We start from the raw sequence: 26,901 nt of genomic DNA, 5'->3' as shown, positions 1-26,901 counted from the left end.
TAACAGTAAATGTAGCCTACCACCAGGCCTACTGGACTCCTTCTCCTCTCTCTCTCTCTCTCTCTCTCTCTCTCTCTCTCTCTCTCTCTCTCTCTCTCTCTCTGTACTCCATAACTATAACAGTAAATGTAGCCTACCACCAGGCCTACTGGACTCACTTCTCCTCTCTCTCTCTTTGTTTGTTTCCTGTTTCTTATTTACTCCCCAAACTACAACAGTATAGTAGCCTACTGTAGTGGGATCTGGCCCCGTATCCACTGCATCTCAGAGTTGGAGTGCTGATCCAGGATCAGGTCCCAACCTATCCATATAGTCTTATTCATTATGATCTAAAAGGCTAAACTGATCTCAGTTTTATTTTAAAATTATATTTGCATTTTTTCATTCGTTGTTGGCAATCAGTCAGTATAGACTTGTTAATATATTATATATACAGCGTTGGCTATGGGTCTATTTTTAAATGAAGATGTGTGTCCAAAGGTGATGGATAATTAACTATTTACTGGCATTATAATTATGTTGTGAAATGTTTTGGGAGGGGAATCATGGTTGGATTAAAATATCAGAATGAATTACGCCTGTATATTGTGTTTGTTTCATGTATTTGTGTGTGTGTGTGAGAGAGATGCATTGATTTAATAATACTGGTGGTCCCAAAGCACATCTCCAGACACCAGTATTGTCTACATTAGCTCTCTAGACTGACTATATATATACACTGCTCAAAAAAATAAAGGGAACACTTAAACAACACAATGTAACTCTTAAGTCAATCACACTTCTGTGAAATCAAACTGTCCACTTAGGAAGCAACACTGATTGACAATAAATTTCACATGCTGTTGTGCAAATGGTATAGACAACAGGTGGAAATTATAGGCAATTAGCAAGACACCCCCCAATAAAGGACTGGTTTTGCAGGTGGTGACCACAGACCACTTCTCAGTTCCTATGCTTCCTGGCTGATGTTTTGGTCACTTTTGAATGCTGGCGGTGCTTTCACTCTAGTGGTAGCATGAGACGGAGTCTACAACCCACACAAGTGGCTCAGGTAGTGCAGCTCATCCAGGATGGCACATCAAAATCAAATCAAATCAAATTGTATTGGTCACATGCGCCGAATACAACAGGTGCAGACATTACAGTGAAATGCTTACTTACAGCCCTTAACCAACAGTGCATTTATTTTAAACAAAAAAAAGTAAAAATAAAACAACAACAAAAAAAGGTGTTGAGAAAAAAAAAGAGCAGAAGTAAAATAAAGTGACAGTAGGGAGGCTATATATACAGGGGGGTTCCGTGGCAGAGTCAATGTGCGGGGGCACCGGCTAGTTGAGGTAGTTGAGGTAATATGTACATGTGGGTAGAGTTAAAGTGACTATGCATAAATACTTAACAGAGTAGCAGCAGCGTAAAAAGGATGGGGTGGGGGGGCAGTGCAAATAGTCCGGGTAGCCATGATTAGCTGTTCAGGAGTCTTATGGCTTGGGGGTAGAAGCTGTTGAGAAGTCTTTTGGACCTAGACTTGGCACTCCGGTACCGCTTGCCGTGCGGTAGCAGAGAGAACAGTCTATGACTAGGGTGGCTGGAGTCTTTGACAATTTTGAGGGCCTTCCTCTGACACCGCCTGGTATAGAAGTCCTGGATGGCAGGAAGCTTTGCCCCAGTGATGTACTGGGCCGTACGCACTACCCTCTGTAGTGCCTTGCGGACGGAGGCCAAGCAGTTGCCATACCAGGCGGTGATGCAACCAGTCATGATGCTCTCGATGGTGCAGCTGTAGAATTTTTTGAGGATCTGAGGACCCATGCCAAATCTTTTTAGTCTCCTGAGGGGGAATAGGCTTTGTCGTGCCCTCTTCACGACTGTCTTGGTGTGTTTGGACCATGATAGTTCGTTGGTGATGTGGACACCAAGGAACTTGAAGCTCTCAACCTGTTCCACTACAGCCCCGTCGATGAGAATGGGGGCGTGCTCAGTCCTCTTTTTTTTCCTGTAGTCCACAATCATCTCCTTTGTCTTGGTCATGTTGAGGGAGAGGTTGTTGTCCTGGCACCACACGGCCAGATCTCTGACCACCTCCCTATAGGCTGTCTCATCATTGTCAGTGATCAGGCCTACCACTGTTGTGTCGTCGGCAAACTTAATGATGGTGTTGGAGTCGTGCCTGGCCATGCAGTCATGGGTGAACAGAGAGTACAGGAGGGGACTGAGCACGCACCCCTGAGGGGCCCCCGTGTTGAGGATCAGTGTGGCAGATGTGTTGTTACCTACCCTTACTACCTGGGGGCGGCCCGTCAGGAAGTCCAGGATCCAGTTGCAGAGGGAGGTGTTTAGTCCCAGGATCCTTAGCTTAGTGATGAGCTTAGAGGGCACTATGGTGTTGAATGCTGAGCTGTAGTCAATGAATAGCATTCTCACGTAGGTGTTCCTCTTGTTCAGGTGGGAAAGGGCAGTGTGGCGTGCAATAGAGATTGCATCATCTGTGGATCTGTTGGGGCGGTATGCAAATTGGAGTGGGTCTAGGGTTTCTGGGATAATGCTGTTGATGTGAGCCATGACCAGCCTTTCAAAGCACTTCATGGCTACAGACGTCAGTGCTACGGATCGGTAGTCATTTAGGCAGGTTATCTTAGAGTCCTTGGGCACGGGGACTATGGTGGTCTGCTTGAAACATGTTGGTATTACAGACTCAGTCAGGGACATGTTGAAAATGTCAGTGAAGACACTTGCCAGTTGGTCAGCACATGCTCGGAGTACACGTCCTGGTAATCCGTCTGGCCCTGCGGCCTTGTGAATGTTGACCTGCTTAAAAGTCTTACTCACATCGGCTACGGAGAGCGTGATCACATAGTCATCCGGAACAGCTGGTGCTCTCATGCATGCTTCAGTGTTGCTTGCCTCGAAGCGAGCATAGAAGTGGTTTAGCTCGTCTGGTAGGCTTGTGTCACTGGGCAGCTCGCGGCTGTGCTTCCCTTTGTAGTCTGTAATAGTTTTCAAGCCCTGCCACATCCGACGAGCGTCAGAGCCAGTGTAGTACGATTCAATCTTAGTACTGTATTGACTCTTTGCCTGTTTGATGGTTCGTCGGAGGTCATAGCGGGATTTCTTATAAGCGTCCGGGTTAGAGTCCCGTTCCTTGAAAGCGGCAGCTCTACCCTTTAGCTCAGTGCGGATGTTTCCTGTAATCCATGGCTTCTGGTTGGGGTATGTACGTACGGTCACTGTGGGGACGACATCATCGATGCACTTATTGATGAAGCCAGTGACTGATGTGGTGTACTCCTCAATGCTGTCTGAAGAGTCCCGGAACATGTTCCAGTCTGTGCTAGCAAAACAGTCCTGTAGCTTAGCATCTGCGTCATCTGACCACTTTTTTATTAACCGAGTCATTGGTGCTTCCTGCTTTAGTTTTTGCTTATAAGCAGGAATCAGGAGGATAGAGTTATGGTCAGATTTGCCAAATGGAGGGCGAGGGAGAGCTTTGTATGCGTCTCTGTGTGTGGAGTAAAGGTGGTCTAGAGTTTTTTTCCCTCTGGTTGCACATTTAACATGCTGGTAGAAATTAGGTAGAACGGATTTAAGTTTCCCTGCATTAAAGTCCCCGGCCACTAGGAGCGCTGCATCTGGATGAGCGTTTACCTGTTGATTAATGGCCTTGTATAACTCATTCAGTGCAATCTTAATGCCAGCATTGGTTTGTGGTGGTAAATAGACAGCTATGAAAAATATAGATGAAAACTCTCTTGGTAAATAGTGTGGTCTACAGCTTATCATAAGATACTCTACCTCAGGTGAGCAAAACCTCGAGACTTCCTTAGTATTTGATTTTGTGCACCAGCTGTTGTTTACAAATATACACAGACCGCCACCCCTTGTCTTACCGGAGTCAGCCGTTCTGTCCTGCCGATGTAGCGTATAGCCTGCTAGCTGAATGTTATCATTGTCGTCGTTCAGCCACGACTCGGTGAAACATAAGATATTACAGTTTTTAATGTCCCTTTGGTAGGATAACCATAATCTTAAGTCATCCAATTTATTTTCAAAAGATTGCACGTTGGCTAATAGGATTGATGGAAGAGGCAGTTTACTCGCTCGCCGTCGGATCCTTACAAGGCACCCCGATCTACGTCCACGATATCTCCGTCTCTTCCTCACGCGAATGACGGGATTTGGGCCTTGTCGGGTGTCTGTATGATATCCTTCGCGGCCGCCTCGTTGAAGAAAAAATCTTCGTCCAATACGAGGTGAGTAATCGCTGTCCTGATATCCAGAAGCTCTTTTTGGTTATAAGAGACGATGGCAGAAACATTATGTACAAAATAAATTACAAATAACGCGGAAAAACACACATAATAGTACAATTGGTTAGAGGGCTGTAAAACGGCAGCCATCTTCTCCGGCGCTGTTTTCTTTGCGAGCTGTGGCAAGAAGGTTTGCTGTGTCTGTCAGCGTAGTGTCCAGAGCATGGAGGCGCTAGCAGGAGACAGGCAAGTACATCAGGAGACGTGGAGGAGGCCGTAGGAGGGCAACAACCCAGCAGCAGGACCGCTACCTCCGCCTTTGTGCAAGGAGGAGCAGGAGGAGCACTGCCAGAGCCCTGCAAAATGACCTCCAGCATGCCACAAATGTGTCTGCTCAAACGGTCAGAAACAGACTCCATGAGGGTGGTATGAGGGCCCGACGTCCACAGGTGGGGGTTGTGCTTACAGCCCAACACCGTGCAGGACGTTTGGCATTTGCCAGAGAACACCAAGATTGGCAAATTCACCACTGGCGTCCTGTGCTCTTCATAGATGAAAGCAGGTTCACACTGAGCACGTGACAGACGTGACAGAGTCTGGAGACGCCGTGGAGAACGTTCTGCTGCCTGCAACATCCTCCAGCATGACCGGTTTGGCGGTGGGTCAGTCATGGTGTGGGGTGGCATATCTTTGGGGGCCGCACAGCCCTCCATGTGCTCGCCAGAGGTAGCCAGACTGCCATTAGGTACCGAGATGAGATCCTCAGACCCCTTGTGAGACCATATGCTGGTGCGATTGGCCCTGGGTTCCTCCTAATGCAAGACAATGCTAGACCTCATGTGGCTGGAGTGTGTCAGCAGTTCCTGCAAGAGGAAGGCATTGATGCTATGGACTGGCTCGCCCGTTCCCCAGACCTGAATCCAATTGAGCACATCTGGGACATCATGTCTCGCTCCATCCACCAACGCCACGTTGCACCACAGACTGTCCAGGAGTTGGCGGATGCTTTAGTCCAGGTCTGGGAGGAGATCCCTCAGGAGACCATCCGCCACCTCATCAGGAGCATGCCCAGGCGTTGTTGGGAGGTCATACAGGCACGTGGAGGCCACACACACTACTGAGCCTCATTTTGACTTGTTTTAAGGACATTACATCAAAGTTGAATCAGCCTGTAGTGTGGTTTTCCACTTTAATTTTGAGGGTGACTCCAAATCCAGACCTCCATGGGTTGATACATTTGATTTCCATTGATAATTTTTGTGTGATTTTGTTGTCAGCACATTCAACCATGTAAAGAAAAAAATATTTAATAAGATTATTTCATTCATTCAGATCTAGGATGTGTTGTTTAAGTGTTCCCTTTGTTTTTTTTAACAGTGTATATATATAGCTCAGTATACAGCTAGTCAAGTCTCTATAGTGTATTCTATAGACTCTATAGTCTACTCTAGCAGTCTATAGCTGCAGAGAGGTCTATAGCTGCAGAGGACTAGAGTACAGTCTATAGCTGCAGAGGACTATAGTACAGTCTATAGCTGCAGAGGACTAGAGTACAGTCTATAGCTGCAGAGGACTAGAGTACAGTCTATAGCTGCAGAGGACTAGAGTACAGTCTATAGCTGCAGAGTGGACTATAGTACAGTCTATAGCTGCAGAGGACTATAGTACAGTCTATAGCTCCAGAGAGGACTATAGTACAGTCTATAGCTGCAGAGGACTATAGTACTGTCTATAGCTGCAGAGGACTAGAGTACAGTATATAGCTGCAGAGGACTGGAGTACCGTCTATAGCTGCAGAGGACTAGAGTACCGTCTATAGCTGCAGAGGACTAGAGTACAGTCTATAGCTGCAGAGGACTAGAGTACAGTCTATAGCTGCAGAGGACTATAGTACCGTCTATAGCTGCAGAGGACTAGAGTACAGTCTATAGCTGCAGAGGACTGGAGTACCGTCTATAGCTGCAGAGGACTAGAGTACAGTCTATAGCTGCAGAGGACTAGAGTACAGTCTATAGCTGCAGAGGACTAGAGTACAGTCTATAGCTGCAGAGGACTAGAGTACAGTCTATAGCTGCAGAGGACTAGCGTACAGTCTATAGCTGCAGAGGACTAGAGTACAGTCTATAGCTGCAGAGGACTATAGTACCGTCTATAGCTGCAGAGGACTAGAGTACAGTCTATAGCTGCAGAGGACTAGAGTACAGTCTATAGCTGCAGAGGACTATAGTACAGTCTATAGCTGCAGAGGACTATAGTACAGTATATAGCTGCAGAGGACTATAGTACAGTCTATGCAGAGGACTATAGTACAGTCCATAGCTGCAGAGGACTATAGTACAGTCTATAGCTGCAGAGGACTAAAGTACAGTCTATACAGAGGACTATAGTACAGTCTATGCAGAGAGGACTATAGTACAGTCTATGCAGAGAGGACTAGTACAGTCTATAGCTGCAGAGAGGACTATAGTACAGTCTATGCAGAGGTCTATAGTGTTGTATATAGCTTAGACTCAGTATAGAGCTAGTCTAGTCTGTGTAGGGCTATAGCTGCAGAGGGAGGACTATAGAGTGTAGACAATGGCTTCAGTATGTGTTCCTTAGTTCTCCCTCAACCCCGAGAGGAGAGGAGGCCGCAGCCTGCTCCATTGTTGAAGGGGAGGAATGAGCAACGGCTCAACTCCTGTTATGCTAATACGATTTATCTGAACGCTACAATTCTACAAACAAAAGGCGGGCAGAGAGAAGACCTGTCACCGATGAAAAAGAGCGCGCGAGAGGTGGGCGTAGACAGAGCTCCGAAAGGCAGGGTCGGTTTCCTGCCGGGGTAAGCACGTGGTTCCGTATGTGTGTCAGTCGGAGGTTTTCTGAGCTCCCCCTCTCTCTTTCCCACAGCCAGCTAACATTCATTTTCCAGCACTTTTATCCTCTACCAACCCACAACGATTCGAAACGGCAACCGGGAGTAGTGTGTTGTGCCATCCGATCCATCTCGTTCGCGGGTCATGACGCTCGAGGCGATCCGTTACCGGGCCGGATCTCTGCAGATTCTTAACCAGCTGCTCCTACCGCATGAGACTGTGTTCGACGAGGTCCGCACGGTGCAGGACGGCTATGAAGCGATCAAGTCCATGAAGGCAAGAAATATCACTCTCTCCGTCTTCTACCCCTCACGTTTCCTTTCCACGCTCACTCCGTGTCATCTCCCCGTGTGTGTGTTGGTCTAGCATAGTTAGCAGTGTTTCCACCATAGCGTGTAGCTATGTTGACTGCGGGTGTCTTTGTGTCAAACAGGGTCGATCTTTTGTGTGAGCTGTGCACCCTGCTCTCCGTTCTGTCACATAGCATGTATGTACGGCTGCATGAACGGTGTGCATGGGCAAAGGTCTTGTGGCCTGTGATAGGCTATTTGTTGAAGTCCATGGCCTGTGTGTTTTGACCGGCCCTGCTATTTCCACCGATTGCTATCGTCTGCAGCGCCGTATTGCATGGAATACCGGCCCGGGTGTGGACGGTCGGGGCTGGCTCACACACACACAGTGTGACACTCGTTCGTTTTCATCAGCCACCGGCCCGGTTTGGCTATTTAACGTGATCCTAAACGAGAAAAGGATCCTATTATTTATTTAACGTTAACACCGACAAAACCACCGTGACCGGTATCCGCACCCACCCATGAAAACGCCCCTTGCTCTTGCTCTCACGGTAAAGATTGTCTATGCATTATTAATGACCGATTCCCGGGGTTTTGTTCGCGCCTGCAGTCGTTGTTCTGCCGCTTGTTGTTTGGCGACGGCTTTTATCACGATTGGCTCTGATGGGGAGAGGTGTTTTGTTGATCTGTCAAATAGACTGCTTCTCTTTCTTTATATTCGTCATAATAAACCTCCTTCCATTGATACAGACACCCTCTCTATCTCTCTCTTTCTGTCTTTCTCTCTCTCCTCTTTACTCCCACACTCACACACACTGTGAGATACTCTCCATCTGAGCATCAGTCCAACTTCAGACCTGTGACAGAATGCCCCTTAAACAGGATGATGATGTCATGGTGATAGTAATAGTAGTCTCTCTGTGTCCCTGGGGATGGATGGATGGATGATACCTAGCTAACGCTGATCTCTCACACACTGGTGACATCATACACCACCTCACTGTCCTGCTGTGTGTTTAAATATATATTTGAGATTCTTCAAATAGCTGCCCTTTGCATTGATGACAGCTGTGCACACTCTTGGCATTCTCTCAACCAGCTTCATGAGGTAGTCACCTGGAATGCATTTCAATTAACAGGTGTGCCTTCTTAAAACTTAATTTGTCGAATTTATTTCCTTCTTAATGTTTGAGCCAATCAGTTGTGTTGTGACAAGGTAGGGGGGGGTATACAGAAGATAGCCCTATTTGGTAGAAGACCAAGTCCATATTATGGCAAGAACAGCTCAAATAAGCAAAGAGAAATGACAGTCCGTCATTACTTTAAGACATGAATGTCAGTCAATACGGAACATTTCAAGAACTTTGAAAGTTTCTTCAAGTGCAGTCGCAAAAACCATCAAGCGCTATGATGAAACTGCTTACATTTACATTTACATAATTTAGCAGACGCTCTTATCCAGAGCCACTTACACTTTTTTTTTTTTTTGGGATGGGTTAAGGGGGGGTAGAAGGATGACTTTATCCTATCCCAGGTATTCCTTAAAGAGGTGCGGTTTCAAGTGTCTCCGGAAGGTGGTGAGTGACTCCGCTGTCCTGGCGTCGTGGCACACCTGTTAATTGAAATGCATTCCAGGTGACTACCTCATGAAGCTGCTTCTCAAGAGGACCGCCACAGTAATGGAAGACCCAGAGTTAGCTCTGCTGCAGAGGATAAGTTCATTAGTTACCAGCCTCAGAAATTGCAGCCCAAATAAGTGCTTCACAGAGTTCAAGTCAGACACATCTCAACATCAACTGTTCAGAGGGGACTGTGTGAATCAGGGCTTCATGGTTGAATTGCTGCAAAGAAACCACTACTAAAGGACACCAATAAGAAGAAGAGACCTGCTTGTGCCAAGAAACACGAGCAATGGACTTTAGACCTGTGGAAATGTGTCGTTTGGTCTGGAGTCCAAATTGGAGATTTTTGGTTCCAACCGCCGTGTCTTTGTGAGACGCGGTGTGGGTGAACGGATGATCTCTGCATGTGTAGTTCCCACCGTAAAGCATGGAGGAGGAGGTGTTATGGTGTGGGGTCTTAACCAGCAAGGCTACCACAGCATTCTGCAGCGATACGCCATCCCATCTGGTTTGGGCTTAGTGGGACTATCATTTGTTTTTCAACAGGACAATGACCCAACACACCTCCAGGCTCTGTAAGGGCTATTTTACCAAGGAGAGTGATGGAGTGCTGCATCAGATGACCTGGCCTCCACAATCCCCCGACCTCAACCCAATTGAGATGGTTTGGGATGAGTCGGACCGCAGAGTGAAGGAAAACAGCCAACAAGTGCTCAGCATATGTGGGAACTCCTTCAAGACTGTTGGAAAAGCATTCCAGGTGAAGCTGGTTGAGAGAATGCCAAGAGTGTGCAAAGCTGCCATCAAGGCAAAGGGTGGCTATTTGAAGAATCTCAAAAATATTTAGATTTGTTTAACACTTTTTTGGCTACTACATGATTCCATATGTGTTATTTCATCGTTTTATGAAAATAGTAAAAAATAAACCCTTGAATGAGTAGGTGTGTCCAAACTTTTGACTGGTAGTGTGTGTGTGTGTGTGTGTGTATATATGACCAAACACACATCACAACTAGAGAGACCACTACATAAAGAGAGACCTAAGATGACAACATAGCAAGGTAGCAACCCAACACGACAACAACATGGTAGCAAACACACCATGGCAGCAGCACAACATGGTAGCAGCACAAGACATGGTACAAACATTATTGGGCACAGACAACAGCACAAAGGGCAAGAAGGTAGAGACTATCGCCCTGCTTTGTGTGTGTCTGCATATAGTCATGTCAGGTATCTCCTCATACAGTCATGTCAGGTATCGCCTCATACAGTCATGTCAGGTATCGCCTCATACGGTCATGTCAGGTATCGCCTCATACAGTCATGTCAGGTATCGCCTCATACAGTCATGTCAGGTATCGCCTCATACAGTCATGTCAGGTATCGCCTCATACAGTCATGTCAGGTATCGCCTCATACGGTCATGTCAGGTATCGCCTCATACGGTCATGTCAGGTATCGCCTCATACAGTCATGTCAGGTATCGCCTCATACAGTCATGTCAGGTATCGCCTCATACAGTCATGTCAGGTTTCGCCTCATACAGGACAGCGGAGTCACTGACCACCTTCCGGAGACACTTGAAACCCTACCTCTTTAAGGAATACCTGGGATAGTATAAAACTAATCCTTCTACCCACAAAATATATAAAATAATAATAATAAAAATAATAATAAACTAAAACAAAACAAAATGGTAAAGTGGTTATATCCCACTGGCTATCATCAGGTGACTGCACCAATTAGTAAGTGGCTCTGGATAAGAGCGTCTGCTAAATGATGTAAATGTGATACTGCATAGTTTCAGTCATCCATCTACCTGCAACTGCAAGACGACGTCTTCTGGACAGGAGAGAGTTGTAGAGGAGGGACAGGGTCCCAACAGGACGAGGAGGGACAGGTGGAGACTGGTGGATGATAAAGACCAATGAGAGAGTTGTAGAGGAGGGACAGGTGGAGACTGGTGTATGATAAAGACCAATGAGAGAGTTGTAGAGGAGGGACAGGTGGAGACTGGTGTATGATAAAGACCAATGAGAGAGTTGTAGAGGAGGGACAGGTGGAGACTGGTGTATGATAAAGACCAATGAGAGAGTTGTAGAGGAGGGACAGGTGGAGACTGGTGTATGATAAAGACCAATGAGAAAGTTGTAGAGGAGGGACAGGTGGAGACTGGTGTATGATAAAGACCAATGAGAGAGTTGTAGAGGAGGGACAGGTGGAGACTGGTGTATGATAAAGACCAATGAGAGCGTTGTAGAGGAGGGACAGGTGGAGACTGGTGTATGATAAAGACCAATGAGAGAGTTGTAGAGGAGGGACAGGTGGAGACTGGTGTATGATAAAGACCAATGAGAGAGTTGTAGAGGAGGGATAGGTGGAGACTGGTGTATGATAAAGACCAATGAGAGAGTTGTAGAGGAGGGATAGGTGGAGACTGGTGTATGATAAAGACCAATGAGAGAGTTGTAGAGGAGGGATAGGTGGAGACTGGTGTATGATAAAGACCAATGAGAGAGTTGTAGAGGCGGGACAGGTGGAGACTGGTGTATGATAAAGACCAATGAGAGCGTTGTAGAGGAGGGACAGGTGGTGACTGGTGTATGATAAAGACCAATGAGAGCGTTGTAGAGGAGGGACAGGTGGAGACTGGTGTATGATAAAGACCAATGAGAGCGTTGTAGAGGAGGGACAGGTGGAGACTGGTGTATGATAAAGACCAATGAGAGAGTTTGATAGACACACAGGTCCTCCTCCTCTGGTTTACCTGGAGGATCACAAGAAATGTTCAAAGGCTGAATTCCAACATTATGTCTGGTTCCCTCTCCCTCCCTCCCTCCATTCCCTCTCCATCCTTCCCTCTCTCCCTCCAGGTGCGGGGGGCTCCTGCAATTGCCATCGTAGGTTGTCTGAGCCTGGCAGTGGAGCTGCGCGCGGGCGCCGGGGGCAACGACCCCGTGACCTTCATCAGGGAATCTCTGTGTCACCTGACCTCTGCAAGACCCACGGCCGTCAACATGGGCCGGGCTGCCCGAGAACTGATGGAGTTTGCCGAGAACGAGAGCATGGAGAAAAACCCAGAACAACTCACAGAGAGGTACGGATGTAGGGAGAGAGAGATGTAGGGAAGGATGGGGGGGAGTAATGAGAGAACTGATGGAGTTGGCAGAGAGAGAGAGCATGGAGGAAAAACCCAGAACAACTCAGTGGTAAAAGGGAAGATGATAGTGAAAGATAACTGCTTTGTGACAGACACACACATCATCCAATAACTCCCTCTCCTCTCATCCCGCTCGTCCTGCAGTGTGATTGGCTGGATCGAGGAGATGCTGGAGCGTGATGTCAATGACAACAAGAAGATCGGTAACTACGGAGCTCAACACATCCTGTCTGGTGTTCCCCGAGACTCTGTCACCATCCTAACACACTGCAACACCGGCTCACTGGCCACTGCAGGATACGGCACCGCCCTGGGTAAGAGAGAGAGAGAGAGAGAAAGAGAGTGTGTATGTCTCCATGCTCTGGTAGACTGAAGCGTATGTATTGTACAGAGACCAGGCCCTATAACCAGTGTGTGTGTGTGTGTGTCTCCAGGTGTGGTGCGTTCCCTCCATACTCTAGGTAGACTGAAGCGTATGTATTGTACAGAGACCAGGCCCTATAACCTGTGTGTGTGTGTGTGTGTCTCCAGGTGTGGTGCGTTCCCTCCATACTCTGGGTAGACTGAAGCGTATGTATTGTACAGAGACCAGGCCCTATAACCAAGGGGCCAGACTGACAGCCTATGAGGCCGTGGCTGAAGGGTTCCCTGCTACTCTCATCACAGACAGCATGGCTGCACTCACCATGAGAGAGAAGAGCATCACAGGTATACACAGACTCGGTCTGCCTGTCTTCTGTCTGCCTGTCTTCTGTCTGCCTGTCTTCTGTCTGCCTGTCTGTCTGTCTGTCTTCCTCTCTTCTGTCTTTCCTTCCTCCTCCAATAACTGTGGTCTGGTTTGCTGTTCTATCAATCTCTTATCACTATACTGTTATTTTCTCTCTCTCTCTCTCCCCCCCTCTCTCTCTCTCCCCCTCTCCCCCCCCCCCCCCCCCCTCTCTCAGCTGTGGTCGTCGGGGCCGACAGGGTGGTTGCTAACGGCGACACGGCCAACAAAATCGGCACGTACCAGCTGGCCATTGCCGCAAAGCACCATGGGATCCCGTTCTACGTGGCGGCGCCCAGCACGTCATGTGACCTGAGTCTGGAGAGCGGCCGGCACATTGTCATCGAGGAGCGCCCCGCCGAGGAACTCACCAGCATCAACGGAGTACCCATTGCTGCCCCGGGTACGAGTGTGTGTGTGTGGGGGGGGGGTGCGTGTGCGTGTGTGATGCCAGACAGTGAGTTAATGAGGTGTGGAGAAGCTAGGTGGTGATGGACAGAGAGAGAGAGACAGTGGCAGAGAGAGAGACAGTGGCAGAGAGAGAGACAGTGGCAGAGAGAGAGAGAGTGGCAGAGACAGACAGACAGTGGCCGAGAGAGAGACATACAGACAGTGGCAGAGAGAGAGACAGACAGACAGTGGCAGAGAGAGAGACAGACAGACAGTGGAAGAGAGACAGACAGTGGCAGAGAGAGACAGTGGCAGAGAGACAGAGAGACAGTGGCAGAGAGAGAGAGAGACAGTGGCAGAGAGACAGAGAGACAGTGGCAGAGAGACAGAGAGACAGTGGCAGAGAGAGAGAGAGAGAGAGAGACAGTGGCAGAGAGACAGACAGTGGCAGAGAGAGAGAGAGAGACAGTGGCAGAGAGACAGACAGTGGCAGAGAGAGAGAGAGAGAGACAGTGGCAGAGAGACAGACAGTGGCAGAGAGAGAGAGAGAGAGACAGACAATGGCAGAGAGAGACAGACAGTGGCAGAGAGAGACAGACAGTGGCAGGCAGGCATATATTGATAAAGATACTAATAGAGCTGGGGAGCATGATAGAGATATAACAGTATAGTCCCTGGTAGATCCAGACAGAGGGAACAGTGTAGTGTATTCTCTGGAGTATGTACCAGAGCTGATTGACTTGTGACACGTCTCTCTAATTATACAACTAGAGGAGAAAAGGAGCTCTGTGACATCACAGTAATTATATTCTACTCTTCTTTAATAGACCCACTGTTCCCTGGGGTGTTCCTGCTCGCTTTCCTTTTCCCTCCCTCTCCCTTTACCCCCTCACTCTACAATTATTTACCTTCCCTTCTTTATCCTCTCTCCCTAACCCCCCTCCCCCTAATTTATCTTGCTCTCTGTCCCTTCCCCCATCTCTCTCCCTCTCTATATACCCCCCCCCCCCCCCCTCTCGTCTCCCCGTTCCCCCCGATCTCTCGCTCTCCTCCTCTCAAGGTATTGATGTATGGAACCCGGCGTTTGACGTGACCCCCCACCAGCTGATAACGGGGGGCATCATCACAGAGCTGGGGGTGTTTCTGCCCTCGGAGCTGCAGGCAGCACTCACCGGCCGTCTCACTGCCCTGTAGACGGCGCTATCACCACCCGCTGGCCGCCGAGCGCTACTGCACCTTATTATTCCTGCTCTCACTCTCTCATATGACTTATACGTCCTCACACACACAGATGAGGTGGAAGTCAGTTTTGTTACATTCACATACACACACAGTCAGTGTTACACAAACATACACACTCACGCGTTTTACGGTCTCACACACACATTATGCAGTAACTCAGACACATGCACACCTACAATCCCCGACTCCTGTCCCTCCCTCCCTCTCTCCTCTCTCTGGTCTCTCCTGTGTTCATCTATTGTCCAGTGATCTATATCCCTGTCGCTGTGTGAAGCTCTTGCGCTCCTTCTCTCTCTCCCTCCTACAAAATGGCTTCCGCAGTGACAATCAAGGCTCAGCTTCACTCCGCCCTTAAGTCAGACCAGTAACAGTGATTGGTTAATAAGTAGCGTGACTAAAATTCTGGTCTCTGTTTGAAAAACAAAACCTGTTCAACCAGGAAGAGAACATTAGCCTGTGTTTTCTTTCCCTTACAGGGTTCTTACTAGTGAACCCATTTGTCTATTAAAAGCTTTTTGAACACTTTGTGGTTCTTAAAGTGAGATTTCGATGCTGCTGCGGGACTTGTAAATAAATATGATCACCACTAGTAGTGTACAGTCGTGGTCAAACGTTTTGAGAATGACACAAGTATTGGTCTTAACAAAGTTCGCTGCTTCAGTGTTATGAGATAGTTTTGTCAGATGTTACTATGGTATACTGAAGTATAATTACAAGCATTCCATAAGTGTCAAAGGCTTTTATTGACAATTACATTAAGTGTATGCAAAGTGTCAATATTTGCAGTGTTGACCCTTCTTTTTCAAGAGCTCTGCAATCCGCCCTGGCATGCTGTCAATTAACTTCTGGGCCACATCCTGACTGATGGCAGCCCATTCTTGCATAATCAATGGTTGGAGTTTTCAGAATTTGTGGGTTTTTGTTTGTCCACCCGCCTCTTGAGGATCGACCACAAGTTCTCAATGGGATTAAGGTCTGGGAAGTTTCCTGGCCATGGACCCAAAATTTCGATGTTTTGTTCCCCGAGCCACTTAGTTATCACTTTTGCCTTATGGCAAGGTGCTCCATCATGCTGGAAAAGGCATTGTCCGTCACCAAACTGTTCTTGGATGGTTGGGAGAAGTTGCTCTCTGAGGATGTGTTGGTACCATTCTTTATTCATGGCTGTGTTCTTAGGCAAAATTGTGAGAGAGCCCACTCCCTTGGCTGAGAAGCAACCCCATACATGAATGGTCTCAGGATGCTTTACTGTTGGCATGACACAGGACTGATGGTAGCGCTCACCTTGTCTTCTCCGGACAAGGTGTTTTCCAGATGCCCCAAACAATCGGAAAGGGGATTCATCAGAGAAAATGACTTTACCCCAGTCCTCAACAGTCCAATCCCTGTACCTTTTGCAGAATATCAGTCTGTCCCTGATGTTTTTCCTGGAGAGAAGTGGCTTCTTTGCTGCCCTTCTTGACACCAGGCCATCCTCCAAAAGTCTTCGACCTCACTGCACGTGCAGATGCACTCACACCTGCCTGCTGCCATTCCTGAGCAAGCTCTGCACTGGTGGTGCCCCGATCCCGCAGCTGAATCAACTTTAGGAGACGGTCCTGACGCCTTCTTCACAACAATTGAACCTCTCTCCTTGAAGTTCTTGATGATCCGATAAATGGTTGATTTAGGTGCAATCTTACTAGCAGCAATATCCTTGCCTGTGAAGCCCTTTTTGTGCAAAGCAATGATGACGGCACGTGTTTCCTTGCAGGTAACCATGGTTAACAGAGGAAGAACAATGATTTCAAGCACCACCCTCCTTTTAAAGCTTCCAGTCTGTTATTCTAACTCAATCAGCATGACAGAGTGATCTCCAGCCTTGTCCTCGTCAACACTCTCACCTGTGTTAACGAGAGAATCACTGACATGATGGCAGCTGGTCCTTTTGTGGCAGGGCTGAAATGCAGTGGAAATGTTTTTTGGGGATTAAGTTCATTTTCATGGCACAGAGGGACTTTGCAATTAATTGCAATTCATCTGATCACTCTTCATGACATTCTGGAGTATATGCAAATTGCCATTTTCAAAACTGAGGCAGCAGACTTTGTGAAAATTAGTATTTGTGTCATTCTCAAAACTTTTGACCACGACTGTACATATGTACAGAACTAACTGATCCCATTTAGAAGAACTGGTCAAAACAAAATCCTAATCAAATTCACGTAGAGTTCTCCAAACATTGTTTGGAAGGACAATTTAACAATTATACTCAATCAAAAAAATGTATATTAACATGTCGTTTTCTCTGTAAAAGCTTTTTATAGAAATGTGAGTTTAAGAAAATTGATAGCCTATGATGACACTTGACTGCTGAAAATACATTGAATGAGTCACTAACAGCACCCTATTCCCTATATAGTGCACTACGTTTGACTAGTGCCCATAGGCTCTAGCTAAAAGTAGTGCACTATATTTGGAATAGGGTGCCATTTGGGACATGACCACTATCAGGCAGAAGTCGTTTAATACCAGTCAGAAAGTTATTCATCTTGCTGAAGCAATTGAAATTAGAACTATTAAAATCAAAACAATAAAATCAAGTTGATATTACATTATCTAGAGCAAACCTCCCTAGTCAGCTGACGCGTATAACTTGTGGTTACCTCCCTATACCTCACATAATGTCTGTACCTTGCTGTTCCAATCAGTACCATATCGTCCCCTGCTCTAAGGGTTATAAAACCTCTCCTCAAGACGTTTCACAATTCTGTTGTAGCCCTGAACTAGCTCACCTGGTTAACCTAGTCGAGGCCTTGGTGATTAGTTGACAAGTTGAATCAAGTGTGCTAGCTGTGGAATAGCTGCAATACATGGAACTGGGTCCCTGAGGAGAGGTTTAAAAACCATGGTCCTACTCTACCATATCAAACGCCACCCCACTACACAGATTACACAGAAACACAATATAAACACTGAACACCAATCTCCATGTTATTAGGCCTGGCCAACAAAAGCAAGCAAAATAAAACCTTTTTTTTTTTTTTTTTCTCTTGGTCGAGATGGAAGTCTCGGCTTTAAACAATGATTGAACGGAATCTGGAATGGTGATGTTTGTTCTAAAGATTGTATCTCTATGTTGTACTGAATGTCACAGGGGCCTGCGCTGCTCACTGCCTTACACTACCAGCACCACCGCTCACACCCACGACACGACAGGCCCGCATCCCAAATGGACCCCTGTTACCGATGTAGTGCACTGCCTTTGACCAGCGCTTTGGTCAAAAGTAGTGCACTACATAGGGAATAATAGGTTGTCATTCCGGACGGCCCGAGGACAGCAGGCTAACAGGGGCGAACGTAGCCCTCCAACCCCATCTTAACCCCCCCCCCCCCCCCCCCAAAAAAAAAAAAAATACAAGAGGAGGTCCGAAAGTTGTCTTGCTAACCAAGCGTTTTCATCATTGGCTTTGATACTCTGATTGGTTAGAGATTATCCAATTGCTGATGACTTCGTTTTTTACAACACCCTTCATTTTGATGTCACCACAAAATACTTCAAAGATGGCAGGCTCAGACTGAAGTATGTAGCGAACATAGAGCAGTTGAAAAATGTACAGTAGTTTGAGTTGTCAGGCAAGTCTGAAAGCTCAAAGGTGAAATACACCCCTGCATCCACTACTCTATTATCCCATCCATCCCTCATTCAAAAACCTCATCTGATTTCTAAACACACCACACCTCCTCGCCCCTTGGAGCGTTTCTGGTTCACACGAGGCATTCTTATCTAGAACATTCCTGTCAAAAAATAATACATTATTTTGAAATGTAGAATCCATAATGTCATAACTGTTCCACATTTCTAGAATCGCAGTAGAACAGAGACCCCTCTCTCCCCTCCTCTCACAGCGATGCTGTTGGCAGTCAAATCACATAAGGGGCTAGAATCAACCACCACTGTTGTGTTTTCGGGTTTCCTTTCTTTCTTTTGTCTTTTATTTTGAGAAACTGAACTGGAAGAAATCAGAGGGGAGAGTTTTAACGGTCGAGAAAAATGTAGCAACTTTGTCGCCATCCGTAGAGTGTTTAGTTGAAAACTTTTTTTTAAAGGGTACGAGAATCCGTTTGTCTCTTATCACGAATACTATTTTTTTTAGACTGGAATCCAGATGCTGTTCTGTGTTAACATTCCACTCCTTGTACCCCGGGCAATTGTTTTGCATGACAAGGAGTGGAATGATAGCACGAACAGACTGGTAACCAGGCTACTCTTGTTTGGCTGTGATCTGTTGTTTTGTTATTATTGTGATTCTTAGTGCTAAAGCTGTTGTTAATTAGACTACACTGAGAGGCCTCCTCGACCACACGCACTATCACACACATACGCGCTACCACATACACACTGATAAATGTCAGGATAGACTTATGTTTAATTAGTAACCCAAAGGTTATCTGTATATTTAGCAGGATAATAGGAGTCCCAAATGGCACCCTATTTCCTTTATAGTGCACTACTTTTGACCAGGGCCCTATAGGGTTCTGGTCAAAAGTAGTGCACTATATAGGGAATAGGGTGCCATTTGGGACGCCATCTAGATCCAGACAAAGGGCACCATATTGAATAGTGTAAAATACCTCTCATTACTGAGGGTATCTTAAGATGCAGTGAATTCCCAGTGTACTTATAGGAAACCATCCATCCTCCCTCTTATTCTCCGTCCCCAGTAACCACACTAGTATACTATCTAGTATGCACGGGCAGAATTGCTTCATACGAAGTAGTATGCACGTGTGGATCCTTCGGGACATAATATAATGAGTCTAGTCTTGGGAGAAGCAAATGCCAAATTAATTAAGTGCCAAATTCAACGCTATCATCACTTATACTCCCTCTGAGATTTCAACCGACAGGAGAAGGTCCTGATGACGGTGTTTGTGAATAAGTCAATAGAAAGCATGGCTGGTTAAATTAGTGTGGGTAGGGGTGTAGTCGATTAGAAGGCCTCTTTCTACGTGTAGTTACGTTATTGTTTATATTCACATCTGGGGTTTAGTTTTGTATCATGTGGAAATAGTTCAAAACTGGATGTTTTTTTTATATATGTATATGAATATAATGCTGTAAACTGCATACCCGAATTAAGAAGAGATTTGTCTTTCACGACAGTACAATAAAGAGGGAGCAAAAACATTACTGCGGTCTGTGTTGTATCGTTTTGGTCGTGGTACATTTCTTAGGCTATCATTGTATGTACTATCTAATTTATACATTCATTTAATTTCAAGGTACATGTTTAATAAGTAATTTATCTAACTTGGCACAATTCAAACATTTTATTGATTCAGTTCAAAATATTTCCCAGTATCTTCCGGAGAGATTTTATTTTCGTATTTTCCACACCTCAGTAGTACTCTAGTATCCCAGAATGCCATGTTGTAACGCCCATTTGCATCCGGTCTGGAACAATACGGTGAAAACAGCATCGAGGCAAGATGGCGCAAGGTAAACAGAAGTTCAAAGCGCAGCCCGGTGGAGCCAAGAAACCTCAACAAAACAAAAACAAAGGTCCCAGAAAAGGAGGTACGTACAGTGTGATATGGTTGATGTCTTTTATTCTTGCGATTTCTCCTGGACTTCGTATATACACTCAAAGTATTTGCGACCTGTGGCGGCGGACATGCTGGTTCAAACACGGTTCAGTGAGGAGACAGTTTCTATAGAAAAACCTCGTGGAAACTAGAGTATCAGTAGTACGCGCGCCCCCTCAAATGGAACTCATCATAGCGCAAGTATTTCAATTGCATCGCATGCCGTTGCATATGCATAACAAGACAAATTCAGAAGCTGTCACAATGTTTAGGCCTACTTACTGGACCTGCTGTCAACTTGTGAAGGAGATCTGTAGGGCAGCTTATAGCTATTTATAGGAGATTTGTAATAGCATTATCAGTCACACAAAAGATTACACAGTGCCTGTCCATCTATTCCCTTGCGAACTAGCTAACCTCTTTGATACCCTTATGGGCTGTTCCAAATGGAAACTTGTCTTAACTTCTACAGCACTTGTTACGAATCCGTTTGGCATAAGGGGACAATCTGCATTTGCTACATACATTATTTGACTTTTAAAGTAAGGATATAGCCATTGATTCTTGAAGAATATATCTTATAAATGCCTCATGATGAGCATAGTTCAACCCATCAGAACCATCCCTCAGCTATTTACCAAAACAGAGGCGGGGTTTGGCTTTGTTATTGTTTGCCCCTTTAACCACAGTGTGTTTTTGTAGGGGGTCAATAAATATCTACACTGAGGTGTTATTGTTGGCTACAAATCTCACCCTCACCTGTTGCTGTTTCACAGGAAGGACGATTGCACCAAAGAAGGTTAAAGTAGTACAACAACAGCAGTTGAAGAAGGTAAGACACCAGCTATAGAACAGCCCATAATGTCCGTTACAGAATAATGAGAGAGTTTCAAATCTATCTGTTCAGGCTGGGGGCTACCACTACGATGAGGAAGTGACCGCTCATTTCACCTTACTTCCAAGATCCAGTCCCATACTGTTTTTGAATGGGCTTCAAGATTATATAATTATATTCACAAAAACGCAGTCATTTAAGATATATATTTATATGTATATATGTGTGTTTGTGGATTAACTTAACCTGATGCCTTTTAATAAGGAGGATTTTCAATATGGTTTTTGTTCATTTGGCGCTTAGTCGTTAAAAAAAAAAGTTGAAATGGAAGTGGTCGCACTTTCCCATTGTGTTCTCGTCTTAGCCCTCTCCTGGGTTGAGGGTCACTTCTACTTCTTCCACCTGGCTACGTCCCGATTCTGAATCTGCACCCTTCTCTCCCAGAGTGTGTACTTGCACACTCCTCGTCATGGAAGGTGGAAACTCCCTCCAACCACTGCCTACACACCCTCTATGCTTTTCAATTGAACTCCATGATGGGCAGGGTGTAAGTGCACACTTTGGGAGAAGTGTAGAGAATCCACTACGGTCTGTGTCTGTGGGACATAGCATCTGAGACCTCGTGCACTGGGATACAGTCAGCACTGTCTGCAGATAGAATCGTCTCAGAGAACCAGGACCCTGACACCACACAGAGTTGTACTTCGACGGACAAAAAACGGAGATCAATGCAGATTTATTTAGACATGGAGGGCTTATCTTTCTTTATTTTCCTGGATAGTCACCCATTGAAATGTCCTGAGGAAAGGAATGCTTTTTTTTTAGGCAATGGTGTAAGTAATATACAAATGAATCTGTGTTCCTACGTCTGAGTGTGGCTGTACCCTGATCCCATGTCCCCTGCTGTACCCCCCAGGGCCTGGAGGTGGCCATCAGGAACAAGATAGAGGAAGAGGTGACCCACAGAGCCAGTACTAAACTCCACAAGAGGCTGAGTATTGTGAAGGGGGCGGAGGTGAAACCAACCCCCTCTAAAGGAAACAACCATCCCAACCACCCTGCACCCAGCACCTCCAAATAAACACACTCTGTCTTCCTGTTGTTCTCTGTCTGTCTGTCTCTCGGTCTGGTCTAGTCTGACTGGTTTCGCTGTGCTAGATATAAGTTAATAATGTCTCCCAAATGGCACCCCTATTCCCTATATAGTGTTCTACTTTTGAACAGTGGCCCATAGGGCTCTGGTCGACAGTAGTGCACTGTATAGCGAATAGGGTGCCATTTGGGACGCATACAATGTGTTAGACACACTGCTGCTAGGCTGAATGGACGGACACAAAGTCACACGTCTATCGATGGCTGAGGAGTGTAATATTCAAGTCTCCACTAGATGGTACTATAGTAGTCATAGTTTTGGTGAGTATACTGGTAGACTTGGCTTCTTGCTATCGCCTCGAGGACACAAGAAGAGGAACCTGAGGATGCCACAGAAGAGTATTGAGATGCACCCTAGATAGTCAACAGCCTACAGTTGTGACCTCTGTACTGTATATTGAAGGGGCCATCAAGTATTTTTTTGTGATTGTCTTCTGTTGCACTAAGGTCAGAATTGAGACAATAGTTTCTCCCATGTATTCCAATGCAAAGGGCGTGAATAAAAAGCTGTGGACATTTTGTAAAGCAACAGAGTTATTTTATCTTGTGCGTGGGCGTGTGTAGACCTATCCAGACCTGTCTGTGTCTGCTGCAGGTGTTTAGTGTGCATACACTTTCCGCTTTACCTCAGAGCTGCTGTTTAGTGCAGGTCTCTCTCTCTTCCTCCCATAATATGTTTACACAGGTGAAATTCTACCAGGTGTGTATTTACCTTAGTCAAGCACATGCTGCTCAGGTTAAGGCAGTGTTTCCCAAACTCGGTCCTGGAGCCCCCCTTGGGTGCACGTTTTGGTTTTTGCCATAGCACTACACAGCTGATTCAAATAATCAACTAATCATCCAGCTTTGATCATTTGAATCAGCTGTGAAGTGTTAGGGCAAAAACCAGAACGTGCACTCCTTGGGGTCCTGCGGACTAAGTTTGGGAAATGCTGGGTTAAGGCCTTGGTTTTTCAACTGTATTTTTTAGTGGTTTTATTGGACAGATCGAGAACAGTAGAGCGAAGACAGGGAAGATCGGAGGAGGTCCATTCAAATGACAGGGAATCTTTCAACCAGGAATTCTGGGAAGTTGGGGAAAGTTATGGGAAATGTACAGCCCTAACCTCACCAGAACATAACGTACACAGGTTACAGGTTTCTCGTTACGGCTACATTCCACTCTAGTTCAGCATGCGATCCAATGAGCTCCACACGCAGAATAATCCGAGGCACATACATGTTTATAACAGTAATACAGTTATTATGACTCTCTACATAAGAGCATCTACTAAGACTAGTTACTAAGTGAAATGTTAGATACTACTGCAGTGTTGGAGCTAAGAACACAAGCATTTCGCTACACCCGCAATAACATCTGCTAAATATGTGTATGTGACCAATACGATTTGATTTGACTAGAATACTCATATGATCTCAGTTCCTGTCAAAACACTTGATTAATAACTACATGGATATATACCATAGCTATAACATATTTATGATAAACACAAACATCTTACAACTCACATAAGAGTGTCGACTAAGACTTGAGTATAAATATAAATTATCTAAATTCTAATGTGGTTATAAAACACACAGCTTATTATGTTGTTTGTGTGGTCCTCCGGGGCAGCAGGTGGCGCTGTGGAATATCTAAGGCGCCCTGAGGGCCTCCAGGCAGTGTGGGGAGCGCAGGAAGCGAGGATAAGAGTCTTTGGCCATCAGGTGGTAGACATGTTGTTGGGCCTCATGGAATGTGTCGCCTGCAGGCTCCTCCATCACTCTCAGGAGAGCCTCCCTGGTCTCAGCATCCAGGTTCACCTGGGAACAACACACACAATGTTCAGACAACGCCTATACAACGTTCACTAGCATCCTGTCCAGGGGGTGTACTTGTACATCAAGCTTCCTTAAGCTACAGAAATAGGAGAAATGGGGGCCCCTGCCCCTCTGGACTGTTCTGGCTAGGACAAGGCTTACTTACTTACTTATACAACATTCAAGCAATGTCAATACAACCTTCACACAACATCTATACAACGTCAGTAAAATGTATATACAACATTTAGACGGCATCTACACAACACTCCACCTACCTCCTGTGGTGCGCCAGGGTTGATGTACTGGCAGTACATGGACTGGGCCTTGGCCCCCTGCTGCCATGAGGGGGTAACCCTGTACTCCTCACAGGCCAACCAGAACTGCAGGTTCTCCTCACTGAACTCAGACTGCAGGAACCAGCGGAAGGCTTTCTGGCCAACTGGGGGGAGGAGGGAGGGATAAAGGGGAGAGATGGAAAGAAGATGAAAATCATATGGGGAGGACAACATTTCAACAAGTCAAACTACATTGCCACAGAAACATATCAATGTAATGAGAGAGAGAGGAGAGAGAGAGAAAATAAGAGAGGGAGAAAGAAAGAAAGAAAAAGAGAGGGAGAGAGAAGAGAGGGACTAAGAAGAGGGAGAGAGAGAAGAGAGGGACTAAGAAGAGGGAGAGAGAGAAGAGAGGGGCTAAGAAGAGGGAGAGAGAGAGAGAAGAGAGGGGGACTAAGAAGAGGGAGAGAGAGAAGAGAGGGGGACTAAGAAGAGGGAGAGAGAGAAGAGAGGGACTAGATCTTACTCTTGCTGTTGAGTAGAGACTCCAGATCCTGAAGAGCCTTGTCCTCGTGGACCCTTTTAGAAGAGTAATGGGGGATGGAGAGAAAGGGAGAGATCAGGGACAAGCTCTGATGAAAATTAGCACTTTTTTTGTCAGTTAAACGCCCCAAAGTTCCTGACGCGACTCAAGGCTGCAGTAGCTCACTGAGCTAAAGCCTAAGAGTATAATCTCTGGGAGATAACATAACTTGTCAGGTGTCAGTGAAGGTTTGCCATCCTGTGGTAGAGTGTAGAATGGTGGATAGGTAGACAGACAGGTGGATGGGTAAAGGTAGACAGACAGGTTACCTGTGTTTGTGATGATGTGTCCACTCCTGTTTGTCAGCCAGGTGACTCAACTTCACCCGCATCCCCTTTGCTCTGAAACACACACACACACACACACACACACACACACATTTAGTTTGTGCTCTATATCTAGAGGTCTAATCTAAAGACTATAACACAACAGCTAAATGTTTACAACAATCACATCAACCTTCTGCTTCAACAATCACATCAACCTTCTGCTTCAACAATCACATCAACCTTCTGCTTCAACAATCACATCAACCTTCTGCTTCAACAAAACACAGTGGTCTCGCTTTAGAAACTATGACGCATCCTCACACACTACATAGTACATACTACACACCACACACTACACAGTACATACCAGTGGAGGCTGCTGAGGGGAGGACGGCTCATAATAATGGCTGGAAAGGAACTAATGGAATGGCATTAAACCATGTAATAATAGTAATATGCCATTTAGCAGACGCTTTTATCCAAAGCGACTTACAGTCATGCGTGCATACATTTTTGTGTATGGGTGGTCCCGGGGATCGAACCCACATGTGTTTGATGTATTTGATACCATCCCACTTATTCCGCTCCAGCCATTACCACGAGCCCGTCCTCCCCAATTAAGGTGCCACCAACCTCCTGTGCTACATACTACACACTACACACTACATACAGTACTACATACTTCCATACTCACTTCTCCAAGCATGACGAAGGAAGGGAGGACAGTCCTTTACACATTATAGAACGTGGGACAGGACAGCAAAGAGAATTAATGAAACAAAACCAAATAAATGTATAACCAGCTTTTGTAGCCTGTTGTGTGCTCCTTCCTCTCCTGTTGTAGCCTGTTGTGTGCTCCTTCCTCTCCTGTTGTAGCCTGTTGTGTGCTCCTTCCTCTCCTGTTGTAGCCTGTTGTGTGCTCCTTCCTGTCCTGTAGTGTGCTCCTTCCTTCCTGTCCTGTGTCTGTGCACCAACTAACCCCCTACAGTGTATCAGTCCTTTAATATAGCTGCTTATCACACCTGTTCATCTACCACACATCAGAGAACAGAATGGAGGAGGAGGATGGAGGGATGGGGGAGAGATGGAGGGTAATGTAAGAGAGGTCTACATGCTCACCGACAACACCTGGCCGTTAATGTACCGGAACCGCCCACACCGGGAAAAGAAAGACGGGCCAGCACACACAATGAGGTAATTAGGAGATAGTGTGTGTGTCAGAAATCAAATGGCCAGTCTGTCAGCATGTGTGTTCTCACTTCTCAGCCAACCAGTCCATTCACCAGAGAGAGGGCTGATGACAGAGGAACAGGTGGTACACTGGCATCCCCACTTCATCTATGGAAAGTGTGTGTGTGTGTGTGTGTGGCTTTGTTCGTGGGGACATTTCCCACTTCCCCATGATGACAAATGCTATTTTAAGCTTAGGGGTTAGATTTAGGGTTAGGTTTAGAATTAGGGTTAGGGTAAAGGGTTAGTGGTTAGGGTTAGGAGTTAGGTTTAGGGTTACGGGTTAGGTTTAGGGAAAATAGGATTTTGAATGGAAATTAATTTTAGGTCCCCACTAGGATAGAAGAACATAATGTGCATGTGTGAGTGAAAAGAGAGAGCGAAAGAGACAGAGAGAGAGTGTGAGAGAGAGAGAGAGAGAGAGAGAGAGAGACAGAGAGAGAGAGAAAAAGAGAGAGAGAGAAAAAGAGAGAGAGAGAGAGAGAGAGAGAGAGAGAGAGAGAGAGAGAGAGAGAGAGAGAGAAGAGACAGAGAGTGAGAGACAGAGAGAGAGAGAGAGAGAGAGAGAGACAGGTGTGAATAGTTGTAACAGGTGTGACTAGTTGATA

At 46.1% G+C, this 26,901-nt stretch overlaps 3 protein-coding genes across 3 annotated transcripts; 2 read left to right on the top strand and 1 right to left on the bottom strand.

Moving 5' to 3' along the window:
* The first annotated feature begins 7,090 nt into the window (after nucleotides 1-7,090).
* LOC311116131 (methylthioribose-1-phosphate isomerase) lies at nucleotides 7,091-15,126 on the top strand. The gene is made up of 6 exons (XM_084191261.1): nucleotides 7,091-7,378; nucleotides 11,894-12,117; nucleotides 12,325-12,494; nucleotides 12,712-12,888; nucleotides 13,125-13,349; nucleotides 14,397-15,126. Exons 1-6 carry the CDS (start codon nucleotides 7,247-7,249, stop codon nucleotides 14,528-14,530), a joined length of 1,062 nt encoding a protein of 353 aa, XP_084047387.1. The 5' UTR covers nucleotides 7,091-7,246; the 3' UTR covers nucleotides 14,531-15,126.
* Nucleotides 15,127-20,006: 4,880 nt separating this feature from the next.
* Nucleotides 20,007-22,652, top strand: LOC311116130 (UPF0390 protein zgc136864-like). The gene is made up of 3 exons (XM_084191260.1): nucleotides 20,007-20,138; nucleotides 20,923-20,978; nucleotides 21,898-22,652. The coding sequence occupies exons 1-3, from the start codon at nucleotides 20,051-20,053 to the stop codon at nucleotides 22,060-22,062; spliced, it is 309 nt and encodes a 102-aa protein (XP_084047386.1). The 5' UTR covers nucleotides 20,007-20,050; the 3' UTR covers nucleotides 22,063-22,652.
* Nucleotides 22,653-23,768: 1,116 nt separating this feature from the next.
* LOC311116112 (regulator of G-protein signaling 4-like) lies at nucleotides 23,769-25,801 on the bottom strand (the record flags this gene model as incomplete). Its single annotated transcript, XM_084191239.1, has 5 exons — nucleotides 23,769-23,936; nucleotides 24,212-24,375; nucleotides 24,738-24,790; nucleotides 25,064-25,135; nucleotides 25,758-25,801. 5 exons carry the CDS (start codon nucleotides 25,799-25,801, stop codon nucleotides 23,769-23,771), a joined length of 501 nt encoding a protein of 166 aa, XP_084047365.1.
* Between the last annotated feature and the right edge of the window lie 1,100 nt (nucleotides 25,802-26,901).

This window comes from Coregonus lavaretus (assembly GCF_964263955.1).
Source record: "Coregonus lavaretus genome assembly, contig: HAP1_SCAFFOLD_288, whole genome shotgun sequence".
In the NCBI taxonomy this organism is placed as follows: domain Eukaryota; kingdom Metazoa; phylum Chordata; class Actinopteri; order Salmoniformes; family Salmonidae; genus Coregonus; species Coregonus lavaretus.
The sequence above is the reverse complement of the archived record's forward strand: the minus strand, read 5'-3'. Positions and strand labels throughout refer to the sequence as shown.

What these genes read in the sequence shown, in the direction of transcription:
- LOC311116131 (XM_084191261.1), top strand. Translation starts at nt 7,247, where the DNA reads ATGACGCTCGAGGCGATCCGTTACCGGGCCGGATCTCTGCAGATTCTT. An exon ending in AGGATACGGCACCGCCCTGG is followed by an intron (nt 12,495 to 12,711) that starts GTAAGAGAGAGA and finishes GTGTGTCTCCAG; the next exon opens with GTGTGGTGCGTTCCCTCCAT. An exon ending in AGTACCCATTGCTGCCCCGG is followed by an intron (nt 13,350 to 14,396) that starts GTACGAGTGTGT and finishes CCTCCTCTCAAG; the next exon opens with GTATTGATGTATGGAACCCG.
- LOC311116130 (XM_084191260.1), top strand. Translation starts at nt 20,051, where the DNA reads ATGGCGCAAGGTAAACAGAAGTTCAAAGCGCAGCCCGGTGGAGCCAAG. An exon ending in CAAAGGTCCCAGAAAAGGAG is followed by an intron (nt 20,139 to 20,922) that starts GTACGTACAGTG and finishes GCTGTTTCACAG; the next exon opens with GAAGGACGATTGCACCAAAG. An exon ending in AACAACAGCAGTTGAAGAAG is followed by an intron (nt 20,979 to 21,897) that starts GTAAGACACCAG and finishes TGTACCCCCCAG; the next exon opens with GGCCTGGAGGTGGCCATCAG.